General features: G+C 38.9%; 1 protein-coding gene across 1 annotated transcript in view; it reads left to right on the plus strand.

Annotated features, from left to right (window-relative positions):
- The window catches only part of LOC131032645 (accelerated cell death 11), a 59860-nt gene extending 58855 nt beyond the window's left edge, over positions 1-1005 (plus strand). Inside the window, exon 4 of the mRNA XM_057963668.2 lies at positions 585-1005. Within this exon, the coding sequence (XP_057819651.1) occupies positions 585-691 (107 nt within the window). The 3' untranslated portion in view covers positions 692-1005. The remainder of the gene's footprint in view (positions 1-584) is intronic.
- Positions 1006-13990: the final 12985 nt, after the last annotated feature.

Raw genomic sequence — 13990 nt, forward strand, 5'->3', positions numbered from 1 at the left:
GCTACATATATTTGTGACTTCCAAAACATTTCACTCCCAACTTGAGCTTCTTTTGCTTTGATCATTAACATAAATAAATTCTCTGGTTAATTTGAACCCATGCTTTGGATTTTCTGCAAGAGTTATGCACATACCCTAACCAGTACAGAGACAACCCGATGCTCTTTATGCCTTCCAAACTGCCTGGCATATGAACTTTGTGATATGTTTGTGATAAAACTGGCCCTTTTGTGTATTTGGTTGAACTTTGTTGACATGTTATTCTCAAATCTTCTGATGTTCATATGTAGGTGATTTCTTACTTTCTATTGATTTAAGATCAACATCTTTTAAGTTTATTAGTCTTTGTATCAAGCCAACAAACTTGGTTGGAAGATATGGTTTTCTGTAAATAATGATAAATTTTTTGCTCATTTCTTGGTCGAACAGAAATTTATTTTTAAAATGTTATAATTGGGGTGAAACCATTTTGATTTCATTGATATCTCGTTCAAGATGGATGTTGTAATTTCCTAGCATTTATAGAAGCGGCTTCTATTTCGGCAGTCTATTTGACTTTGACTTCAATTTGTTTCTTGATTCAGAGGTTTCTGCTAGAACAGAAATGCAAAGTTATGTAGATTCCTCAGCCTCTGTTATACAATATGTGAACAATCTCTTCCTCTCAAGGAATTTAGGAATAGACTGGTGAATTCTTTCTACATTGCATTTTGAGGAGGTCTCTCTACATTCCATTTCAAGGAAGTTTTTGTACTACTATGTTTATGCCTTGTGTGTTTGTGTGCAAATTGTACAACAGTGGAAGTTGATTCTTTCTAATATATTTTTGGTGAAAATACAGTATTTTGTTTGTAATCCATTTCGATCCAAACTGCTTCATACATTCTAGCATTTCATAACACAAGGGAACGTGATGAATAGTCTGCACATTTTTTGCTTCTGAATTGTCGAAGCAAGTTCAACAAACCGGAATTATAATATTGAATAAGTTTCTGATTATGAAAATTAGTGTTCCTCTAAATGCTCGGCATATCTCTTCATAACACTTTTTATTTTACTTTTTTGTATGAGGGGATCACTTTCCAAATTTTTCACACATATGATCATTGACTTTTAAATGCTCTTGCTCTGGATTTTACCTCCCACTTTGGATAAATAACCATATTTTGCAGAAATGCCGTTGCAATCTACATAAATAAAAACAAATATACCTTGCAAGATTACATGTGGTTTTCACTGCCTTACCAGTGCGACTGGTTCTCTGCCCCTCCAATCCAGTAATTTTCTCTCAAACGCTAATATTTAGAGTTAGGTATGGTTATGTTTGCTTCCACCTTTTCTTGTAGCTTACTTTAATTCTGAATCAATTCATTACGATATTTCAACGATTGACCAGTTATATTGTGAAGGCTATTTAAATTTTATTGGCCAAGGATAAATGACACTAAAAGTAAACACCACATGTAATCAATGTTGGCATCGCTTGAACATAAAAATAGCTTTTTTTAATTATTGAAATAGGTTATTATGGTGCCCCCAATTTATATGCTTTTTATTGTACATTAGTAACGCATTTTTTTAGTTGCATTAGAAATAAAATTTTATTTATTAAATACCACATGTAATCAATGTTTGCATCGCTTGAACTTATTTATTTCTATGAATTTCAAACCTTCATAATTTGATTGTCGCAATCGGTGAATTTGTTTTGATTAGAGTTTCGTATCTTCATGTTAGAAATTCATATTCCAAGTTCAATCATTTTCATCACATCGACAATTAAAGTACTCATCTTTGAACATCCTAGAATTCCTCTCCCAAATGTGCCAAATGACCATGGAAGGGCTTGCAAACCACAACTTAAACCAAGAAGAGCTATTAAAAAGGCATGGCTACCTCCAAAGAGTTCCAATATATCCTTTGGAAGAGGCTATTCCTTTCCAAATGACAAAGAAGCCAACACCAATAGGTAAAGGGGATAGGGCACCCTAACAGCAAGTGGTCAATAGTTTCTTCTACATTTGAACACATTGAACACTTTGAATGACCAAGGATGCTAATATTTTTTAATTTGTCTCCAATTAGAATACACTTGTGTTGGATTATCCAAGCAAAAGTTCTTGGCTTTGTTAAAACATAAACTCTCCATCATAGTTCCAACAACCAAAATAGGTCAGCAAGTTTAAAGTGTTGAATTTGATAGTTAAGCTTCATTGAGTAATTACTTGAGGCCCCACACCGAATGATTTCATCTTTGTTAGGATCTATCATGGCTTTCCTTCTCAATTCCTCCACAAGCTTATCTTTTGATTGTAGAGGTGGGAGACCCATTGAAGTCTTTCCAACTCCAAATAACCCCAGTACTCATCAATGTATCAAGTGATATAGTTTGCTACCTTTTCCCCTAAACATCCTCCATAATATACTTACATTCATCTAATTCAAGAAAATTGGTAAAGGGTTTAAACTTGTTCCAAGATTCAAACCAAAACTTGGTTGAACATCTCATTGATTATGCAATACAAAGGGTTAGTGATGGGAGGTTTGCACTTCAGCATAGAATCCCAAATGTGCGAGCCTTTTAGAGGGTTGACAATGGTAAGAATTATACTTGGATCCCTATTGTCCAAGTAATGTTTCTATAGAATCTTGCACTATAGAGTTGAGGTATTCTTATATATTCTCCAAATTAGTTTTGTGCTAAGAGCCAAATTAAGAGTTGAGGGGAGTAGAAAACTAGTGCCATCTTCACTCTTTTATTGATCGACTCCTAGTTGACCAACATGATTCTTTTGACTTTGTAAGAGATTTCGTAAAGGAAGCTTTTTTGAATTCCATTCATGTGATGAGTGAACTTTTTTATTAATTGCATTCATGATATCATATAAATGGTGTTAATGTGGATCAGATTTATATATATTGGAAATATTAATTGTAATTTAATAATAATGAACAAAGAAGTCAACTGCTGTATGTGCAATGATAAGGACTGCTGAATGTTATTGCCACAATATTAATTGCTCCTACTTATTTCATCAACTGCAGATTACAATGTTTGGAGTGAACGTAATTCACACATAAGTATTTCCATGGTAGTCTCTCTTTTCCACCCGTTAAAGACTATCGATATTTTGTTATCTGTTTTCTTATATCTTACTTCCGTCGACAGCATTGTATATATAACCGATTGTGGTCCACAAAGGAGTCACCACTCCTTGTGGAACCAACATGATTCCTCAAGGAGTCGTGACTCCTATGTGGAGTCACGTGGGCAGTCTATGACCAATGCATAACCCACGATCATATCGTCGGGTTCTCTTGCAAACAAATCGGTCAACGAAACCAATAAATATATGCTATCATTTACAATGAATCGGTAAAGTTAATAATGAAATAATATAATTAATTATATGAATAATTAGTAACAGGCTAATTATTCATAATGTTGATTATAATATTAATCATAATATTATTATCCGATCTATATATATATATATATAAAATTAATCAGAATAATAAGGATAGATTTATCGATGAATACAAGACAAATGTCTAAGGTCAATTACACATTTGGTTCATCCGATCGATGCTATTTATTTTAACAAATGGGGATAACCAAAAGTGCATTATTCATCATAATTTTGCTTGCTACGGTTAGCTAGTGACCCTTCAAGGATTTTGATTTGGTTTTTTCAAACTGCAATAGTATCATCCTAATGGGTTGTCCTTATAGCTCCTTTAAATTGTGGGGTCCTCAAGTATTTGTCTAAGATGGAGTCTATATTGAAACCAAGAAAAGTAGCTTTTGTTTTTTTGTGTCCCTCACTTAGTGAACAAAATAATTTTGGACTTGTCATTTTTTATAAACTATATCGAGGAAGAGATATAACAATCTAGGATAGGTATTTTTGAAATTGTTGTTGCAGGCCTGTGTGGCTAGGACAGTCCCTTTGCCTCACAGGTAGTGGGTGGATCAAATGCTGTGGTGGATGCTCATGCCCCTTCTTCTGCAACTGTGGTGCACGAGACTCCTCTCCTTGGTTCGATTGTTTCTCATAAGGGGATTTTGCTTTATGTTGTTGTGGGTGCTAGGGTGCCCCCCTCCAAAACCCTTTTCTTGTGTTGGTGGGTGTAGTTGTGCTCAAGTTGCTAGCTTTGTTGCTGCTCTTCTTTCCAAGGGGAAAGCTTGTCCTCTTGCTTGTGCCAAGGCCTTTGTTGTTGTGGTTTGTGGCCAAGTTGTGGTGGATAATGTGGATTTCTACCAACATTGTTTGTTGGTGTGTAGATTTGCTAGGTTTTGGCCCTCTCTCTTGGATCTTCATTGATGGGTGGTGGATTCTTGGAAGCCCATAGTTGTAGGTAACATTGAGTTGTTCCCTTGTGACACGGTTTTTTTGGTTGCTACTTTTGTTTCTTCCGATAACTGGGATTTGGTGTTGAGCAAGTTGTGGGTTTGGGGTGTGTTGTGACCATTTCACACATCGCCCCATCGCAAATGGGGACCCCCTCTTTTTGTTTGTTTTTTTTGCTCGTTTTCGCTTTCGTTTTTAGGGTTTTGTTAGTTAGTTAGTTGTCTGGATTTAGGGCCAAGCCTTAGGGTTTTAAATATTGCCTTTTCAAGCCAAAATCCAGTCACTTTTGAGAGCTTTTGAGCTTCTTTTCTAGAATGCAAATTTTGAATGCAATGAATTCGCCAAAATGGTCTAATTTTCAATTGGAATGTTCATGCAGAGCTTAAACTTGTCTAAATGATGACCGTCAATATGAATTTTTGTCTGATTGAATATTTTGACCAAATTTTGACTTTTTTGAAGTTTGATCCTGGGCATTGGAATTGATTTGTTTTCGCCTCGTGAAGTGTTAAAATGTGAAAAATCTTGTTATTTTGGCCTGTAGGAGCAAAATCGCTCCTGTCCCTCAGTGAAGGACGGGAGCTCATTTCCAAATATCTCATTGTCCTTGCAGAGTCCAGACAAATTTTACGTTTGAAGTGATGGAGAACGACAAGATCTTTCCATTGAATATAAATTGAAGATTTTCATGAGGACAGAAATGCCTCCAGGAGGAAAATCGCTCCTGTCCCTCAGTGAAGGACCGGAGCTACAATTCAAATTTCACCTTGTCCGTGCAAGATTTTGATGACTTAGCAATTGGAGGACGTCCGAAGGAAGATACTTTGCCAAATGAATATAATTTGAGATGCAAAAAATGAAGGAAAATGACCTATATTGACTAAATCGCTCCTGTCCCTCTCCAAGGAACCAGGGCGAGGTACCTTGTAGCTCTCGTCCCTCTCCCAGGGACCAGAGCGATTTCCTCCATTTTGCAAAATCCAGACAAGGGTCAAGGCAAGTTTACGTTCAAAAACGAAGGAGAACATGAGATGAATGCATTGAATATAAATTGAAGATTTTTGGGACGTCCATACCAATGCTAAATGCCTAGTTCGCTCCTGTCCCTCAGGAAGGGACCAGAGCGATTTTTGATATAATTGCCTTTTTTGCAAAATTACAAACAATGTCAAGGCATGGACGGATAGAGTAAAGAAGGACGAATCCGTTGAATATAAACTTAGCGCATGGCAAAGTGAGATGAAAGCCACAAGGGAAGGATCGCCCCTGTCCCTCTCCAAGGGACTAGGGCGATACAATGGTGAAGATACGTCCCTCCAAAGTTCAAGGTCGTCCCTCCAAGGTTCAAGGCCGATCCAAGCCAGGACAAAAGGTGGCGAAGACATCTCAAGGCATTTCCATCAAGCACAACGTTGCAAAGGTCATCACATGGAAGGATTTGCACTCTAAAGACCTAGATCGCTCCTGTCCTTTGGCAAGGGACCAAAGCGATATTTACATAATGGCGTAAATTTCAAAAGGCAAACAAGTTTCAAGTTACCAAGAGGGTCGAAAGGACATCATTCCACGCAGTGAAGATAATTGCGAGTTGGTACAAACAAGGACAAGCATGTTATGATGAACTTCGCTCCTGTCCCTCAGGAAGGGACTAGAGCGATATTGATATATTAGATTAATCCATGCGAGATTTACGTAAAGACAAAGATACACGAGGTTACATATGCTCCAGGACATCGTTTGAAGATAATTTGCAAAAGTTTTAAACGTCCAAACATTGCTAATCGAGGTAAAAGTTCCCCATCGCTCCTGTCCTTTGGACAAGGACCAAGGCGATCCTATCAAAACACTCACGTTCCTTCAAAGATCAAGGCGAAATGAGGATAGGAAGTGCGAAGGACGACATTTGGAGGACATTGCAAAGAGGATCGAAGTTTAAAGTCGCCAAGATCAAGGAGAAATAATGGATCGCTCCTGTCCCTCTCCAAGGGACAAAGGCGATGGTCCCTTTAATTCGTCCAAACATATGATGAAGACAAATGAAATAAGCGCAAAGGACACGAGCGTTGATAAGTTCGAAGGCCAAAGATGCAAGGTGAACGCAAAAAACATGGAGATCGCTCCTGTCCCTCTCCAAGGGACCAGGGCGATAATGGTCATGGGATGCATTTACTCGCACAAGAAAAGAAATTCAAGTTCGAAGGACCACCAGATGATCGATTTGGGAGGTGAAAATGAAGGAGTTGAACGTTAAAAACGCAAGAATCATGCCAAAAATCATGGATCGCTCCTGTCCCTCTCCAAGGGACCAGAGCGATGAGGTACGTCCCTCTATTTTCATATTTTTTGGCGCCAAATTAAAACAATTCGAATTTTCTTTAAATGCTAAATCAATTTAAAAAATTGAAAATCCATTTTTTATTGGCATTTATTATGGCGTAAACATTTATTAATTATTTTTGCCTTATTTAAAAATCGAAATTTACAATTTAAAAACGCAAGGCATTAATAGTTAATTAATTAATTAATAAAAAAATCGATTTGAGCGCTCATATATGGGGGTCGGCCTTGTCATTTCATTGCAAATCATTTAAAAAATGATTTTATTTTTTGTTAAGTCGGCCTAAGGGGTAAAGGATGCAAGCGCTATATAAGGGGGGTGGAATTATCATTTTCTACATCATTATTTTGCCTTCCTTTATGCGAGTTGACAAGAGGCGAATATAGAGCGAGTTTCATTTATCCAAGGTGGCGAAGACATTCCAAAGGTGGTGCGACTTCAAACCAAAGGTGGCGAAGACATTCCCAAGGTGGTGTGAGGCGTGCGAGGTGTGTTTAAAGAGATGCGAATTGCATTGAAGATCAAAGGTGGTGCGAATTCGAAGACCACGCCTAAGGCGAATTTGCTAAGGACTTGGTGATTTATTTGTGCGAAATTGAAGATCACATTCCCTCCAGAGGTGGCGAAATCAAATTTGAGGGGATCACATTGAAGATTATCTTTATACCTCAATTTTGCCTAGGCAAATTTTGTTTTTGCATTCTAGAGTTAGCTCTCTATCGAGGTATGGCGATTTAATTTTTATTGTTTTATTCATTCATCGTCATATTTCAAATTTTGATTTTTGAAATCTCTTAGCTCAATCGTTGTATTTTAGGAAATGATAACTCTAGGGACTTATCATGAGGTTTCCTAAAATCTATCTCTCTTATCTACGTTATTTATTGCAAAATCTATTTCTTATAATGAAATGTTGTGTAGGTATGGCAACCCCAAAGGCGGGAGCATCCACCAGTCGCTCGGCTCTCATGAAAGAAGATCAGAAGACTGAAGAAGTGGAGACCAAGATCGTGTCCAAGTGGAGCAACATTGGAGATACAAACTTGGGGAACTTTAGCACGAAGAAGTTCCGAAAGGTCCCTTACATCGACAAGCCATCACCTGTCGCCCGGAGAATAATAGAAAGTGGCATCATTAAGGCGGCCGGTTTTCCTCCAGCCATTCAGTGTCACGAGTTGATGATCGAGTGTGCTCGTCATTACAATCCACAGTCCAGGACAATTGTGTCCAATGAGGGAAACATTTTGGCGTACCTTTCAGAGGAAGCCATAAGTGAAGCCTTCCATCTTCCAGAGCACAGGGACATGATATACAAGAGCATTGAAGGAGCCAGATCAGTGTACGATGATGATCTAGATGCTTGTCTAAGCATAATCAACAAGAACTGGCTACTCAAGAGTCGTCCCCGTCTGAGCAAAGTACCGAACACACCACACATGATCGATTTCCAAGAGGAGTACAGAGATTTGATTACCATGCTCAACAGAGTTACAGGAGCACCTCATGCCTTCTATTTTGAGAAATGGATGTTTTATTTCATCCAGGTGATTGTTCAAGGAAGGGTACAATACATTGGGCTAGGATAATTAGCCATTGCTTAGACGTACAGTTGAGAAGACTCAGGGCTACTAAGTCCTTCCACATGAGTTCATATGTCATCTATGCCTTAATCAGGAGCGTTGAGTACGCAGGACTACCTCACAGAGGAGTGATTGGAAGAGGACCCGGTGAGGTCAGAGTTTGCGAATCCTATACCTACTTGCATCATCCACCAGGGAAGAACTACAAGTTAATCAATGATACTTTCACGATGAACATCACAAGGACGTTGCAAGGAGGGATTCACAACAGATTATCTCAAGATGCCCAGGAGTTAATCAAGAGGTACGGTGCTTGGTTCATTCAGTTTCCCAAGTTCACTTACATTAGAGTGTATGGATGTCCTTTACCTCCATACATGTTGCCGAGATACTCGACAGACAGGATTGTGTTACTTGAAGTAACAAGGCAGTTGGCGGCATATGTGAAGGCATTCAGACACAGACATCAGAATGGAGTTCAGGTACCTATTATTTTGGGTAATTTGGTCGAGGTATGTCCCAATGTCTCAGCCATGGATGACGCAGAGAGGGAGTTAGCCTTGTATCCTTTTTCATCTTTTGCTTGGAGGAATAGTTTTGATCCTCATGGACATTTAGAGGAGACAGTCGGTAGAAGATTTAGACATGAGTACCAGATTGAAGATTTTATGATGAATCTCCTAGATGATCTCGAAGTGAAACGAAAGATACATTCTAGATTGCCTTTGGATTTCATCAGGAAATGTAAGATTTACAGAGTGGCCGACCAAGCTCAGGACAACGGCAGGCACATCCAATCTTCATATGATAGAGAAAGCAAAACAATAAGTTTGAATTGGAATGAGCCCGAGGCCGTGGATTTAGATGAATTGATGGCACCAATCTTGTCTTGTACTCGCAGATGGGTAGACATTCAACATCAGAAGTTGAGAGAACAAGGCATAGCCATGTCTTTTACTTTGGAAGAAAAGCCATCCGAAGGTGGAGCCAGTGTTAGTGAAGGCAATCCTAATCCTAGGAATTCAGGTGAAGGTAACCTTCGATGTGCCAGTGAGGGCAATCTCCATTCGAGAGGTTCAAAGAGAAAGGAAAGATCAGAAAAGAAAGAGCCTTCCAAGAAAAAGCAAGGTGCTAACAAAGATCAAACACCAGGTACTTCTTCCAGGCCAGAAGATAGAACAGTTCGAGTGGAAGAATCCATGGAATCGATGGTACAGAATGACAGACAAGAAGAAGTAGTACACAAAGAAATTCAAGTTCAAGAGACAAGATCAAATATCCCAGATTGGTTGAAGGAAAGATTGACTAAGGTGATCGTAATTGAGGACGAGGACAGTGAAATCGATCTAGAGAGCCTTGTTGGACGCTCACATATGACAACAGAGAAGAAGAAGGCTACAAAGATGTCCAAGATGATTCGAGATGAGACTGGATCTAGAAAACTGCAGATAGCTACACCGGCAGCAGACAAATATGAGGGTGAAATCCTAGCGGAGGACTATCATATACAGACTATTGAGTTAGGACCATCCACAGCTGAGCAGTATGATCAGATGTATGCCACCATGCTCCTAATTGATAGAACTAAGGAACTTGAACCCACTTGGGACACGACTCTTCTAGATGCATTTGATCAAGTTATCCACTTAGAAGAGAGTATCAAGAATCTTCCCGAGATTCCAATCACAGAAATCGAAGGAATCGTGACAAAATTCATTGCATATGCTAAGAAAGAGAATTGGAAAGGGAATAAGATTCTAGATGAAAGGTTGTTACAGATGACATGACATCTTATTTCTCATTGGCTGATACCTCCTAGATTTTTGTGCCAAATTTAATATTTGGCTATGTATTTAATGTTGTTCAGTAAAAAGGAGGTCATTTGTAACAAACCCTAATTAGGGTTTAGGTGTCATGATCTTGTCCGTTGATTTACTTTCAATCTGGACCTTTCATTGTAATTGGGGATGCTATTTATACCCCCATTTTTCATTTCATTGATATATAGAATAGTCAATAGAGAATAGAGTTAAGAGTGAAATAGAGAGATTTAGAGTTGTAAGCAATTTTTATTTTGTAGCAAGATTGAGTCTTGAAGAGAGAAGTTCAAGCAATTGTTGTATATGATGACTTGGAAATCAATAAAATATTGAAGTTATGGTGTTTTGTTGCAAGTTTCTTGAGTTATCTTCATGGTTGTTGGATGTACTTGAATCACGCTCAATCAAAGTAGTTGTTAATTTGAAAGACTAAGTGTGAGATTTGATATTTGGTAGGATTCGCAATCCAAACCACTAGCTTCTTGCTGATTGTAGGAACGCTTTGCGTGGTCGACTGGAAAACGTTTTGAGTCCTTAACCTTCAAGCATTTTCGCATCTAGGATATGTACCTTCGTAGTAGTGTCCTTGGTCTTTGATGCATTGAACACCATTATTACCTTAGAAGATCGCACTAATTTCAGTTGAGTTGTTATCTTATGGCAAAATTGAAATTGGTTGAGTCTTGCCGAATCTCATTCATGCTAAGTCGTTCATAGGATTAGACTAGATTAGATTTACTCAAACCCTGTCCTTTTTCCTTTTTTTTGAAAGTTCCTTTTAGATTAGTAAAACCTTCGAACTTTTGAATCCGTAAGACGCCTTGAAGGAAACAGCAAATCACATCATACCACTAAAAAGCTTGTCCACACGTGGAGACCCCACTAAAAGAACCTTGGAGTCCACCTAACTGATCCTTTTTGCAGATCTTCAGCAGTTAGAGACTATTTTCTCAAGAGAGGATAAGATGCCTAATGGTATTTTATTCTGTGTATGATTGTGTACAAAATACACGTCAACAGGGTGTTCACTCCCTCTCGGTCAAACCTTGGACAACCTCCTTTAATCCTCTCATTGAGCTACTCAATGTGCGTCCGATGTGGATTCTTCTCCCAAATTTTCCCCTTCTTTTTTGGCAGAGCTTTTGTTTTGAGGCAATTGGTAACTCTATCGACATCTTCAAGGTTGATGAGACCACCTCCTCCATGGGTCTTTCTACTTTTGCACGCGTTGTGATCGATAGATGTGGTTCTCATGGTTGGGGATAGGCCATGGACTCAATTGTTGGATTATGAGGGCTGCCCCTTTCGATGTTGTCATTGCTTCTCTATTGGTCGCTTGGCCACAAGTTGTTCTCTCTCGCATCATAAGGGCACTACCACTTGTTGGAAGGATGCTCATGATGATAGCCTGACTGTCTTGGATTCCGATTCTTCCTTTGATAACTCTTCACAGGCTGTTGCTGATTCCTCCCAGGAGGATGTTTTGCCTCCTACTACTGATTTGGCCTCCTTAGACCTTGTGGATTGATCTCCCCCACTTGTGGCTAGCGTGGCCCCCTCTGATCCCATGGACTCTTCTCTGCTTGTTGTTCTTGTTCTGCTTTGGCCTTTGATGGATCACACTTTGCCTTGTCAGCATTGTGCTTCTTGTGCTGACAGTCTCACTATGGGAATTCTTCCTCTCAATCTCCCTTGTGATGGAGTTCCAAATGATAGTATTGCTTGGTCTGTGGTTCGTCGACAAAGAAGAGATTGTATTTCCTCCTCCCCAACTCTTCCTCGAGTTGTGGATGTTTCTCCCCACTCTTGATGTGGGTACTAGCTGTTTTGCTAGTGTGTTGTGAGTGGTTTGTTTGGGCCTTTACGATCAATGACTTGTTCTTGACCAACTGTTTGTGGCCTTTTGGCATGTCTTTGTACAAGGTCAACATCCTTGTTTTGCTGCTTATTTAATAAAAAAACAATATAGGATAGGTTTAATTGTTGAGGTCTTCAAACCTACCTCCCCAAATGAGATAGTGTCATTTGAAAATTAATGGTGATAATGGGATCCAAACTCTAAACAATGTGAACTCCACACTAGGATGCTTGTCTTTCGCTTTTATGGCTTCCCAAGGGCTTTAACCATGATGACAAAAAGAAAGGGGAGATAGGGTCACCTTGTTTGATTCCGCAAGTAGCTTAAAAAACTTGCATGGATCGCCATTGACCAGAATGGATAGTCTAGGAGTAGGGATACAATTGAAAATTCATTCAAGCTATCTTTTTCCAAAGCCAATTATTCTCCACAAGTTTCATCAAGTATAGGTAACTCACTTGATTGTAACCCTTGCTAATGTTTAATTTGATTATTGTGAGATTTTGCCAAGATCTAGAGGCAATGGAAAGCACAAATAAGAGAGAACAAAATATTGATAGGAATAAACTGTATTCCATCAAGATGAAAATACTGATCAACTGGATCATCAACCGTTACATACAATGAATATGAGCCTGCTTATATAGGCAAGGCTATATGGATATGTGAGCACACAAACATGACATGTGGCTCAATAAGAAACAAGGGTAGGTAGGAAATAGGTGTGGGTAGGTAGGAGAAACAATATAATATTCCACATTAGGTGGATCACCCATTGAATGTGGAGTGTAACAACAAGATCACACCATAAAAGGTGGAAATTATCCTACACACACTATCCCAATGTGACACAAACACCCAAGTGTCTCATACGCAAACTACGATGAAATGCATTTCCTAAGTAAACGTAAGTAAGGTGTAATAATATCCAAGAGGAATAATTATTTACACCAACACCCCCCCTTAAGTGCAACTTAGGGGAATGCACTGAAGTCTACAATGCAACTAAGCAATGCAAAATGGGTCCCGACTACTAGGCCATGTTAGGTACCCATGTACAAATGCAAATGCATGCAAACCAATGCAATGAAATATCTCACAAAGTGGGGAAAGAGAGAAAAACCCAATGGGAAAAAACCCTCCCCAAAAGAGAGATGAAAACTAGATACAACTCTCATAGAAGTATGTGAAGGACAAAACTCTATGTGAGGAAAAAGTCCCCCCCATATGAGAGAAGAAGAAGAAAGACTAGGAAGGCCCCCCTCAATGTGGAATCCGCACCAATGATAGAAGCTCGATGATGAATGAAGAAACTGCTCCATGAACATCGAACCACGTTCCTCCCCATAGGAAGAAACAAAACCAAAGGTGTATCCATGAAGTCTCCCCAATCATGAAGGGAAGATGAAGCAAAAATACTCATGATGAAAGTAATATATGAAAACTGCTCAAGAAGATTCTTCAACTCATCAACATCCTTCTTATAACAACGATGTTCATCATGTCCTGACTTCTTGCAATATCCACAAAAAAGATTGTCCTTATATGTTTTCATCTTAGGTGAGAATGGTGAATCACCTTGTTGTGGAGAGGAAGATTGTGCTCCATCTTGTTGTGGTTTTAACTTAGGTTGCTTTTGATTCTTGTCTTTTCCTTGACTGCTTTGATTCCCTTTGTTAGCCACCAAAGCTTGTGACTTCGAAGATTTGACAATCCCCATCGTGGTCAACTTAGATTGCTCAAGTATCAACATCTCCGTGAATGAATCAAATGAGGGAGAAGTGTATGAAGAACCTTGAGCTAACCTATGGGTGTGAAAGTTAGATACAAAGGTTGCATACTCTGAAGGAAGCTTGTCCAATAAGTTATAAACCAATTGAGCATCCTTTTTGTCAATTCCACAATCCTTTAGCTTTGCTCTTAACTCAGTTGCTTTTGTGACATAATCTTGGATTGTATCAAAATCCTTGGGATCCAAAGTTCTGAGTTCAGCCTTTAATCTCATCAACCTGACCATACAATTTCTTAAAAATATCCCAAGC

Source organism: Cryptomeria japonica, chromosome 11 (genome assembly GCF_030272615.1).
Source record: "Cryptomeria japonica chromosome 11, Sugi_1.0, whole genome shotgun sequence".
NCBI classification, from domain to species: Eukaryota; Viridiplantae; Streptophyta; class Pinopsida; order Cupressales; family Cupressaceae; genus Cryptomeria; species Cryptomeria japonica.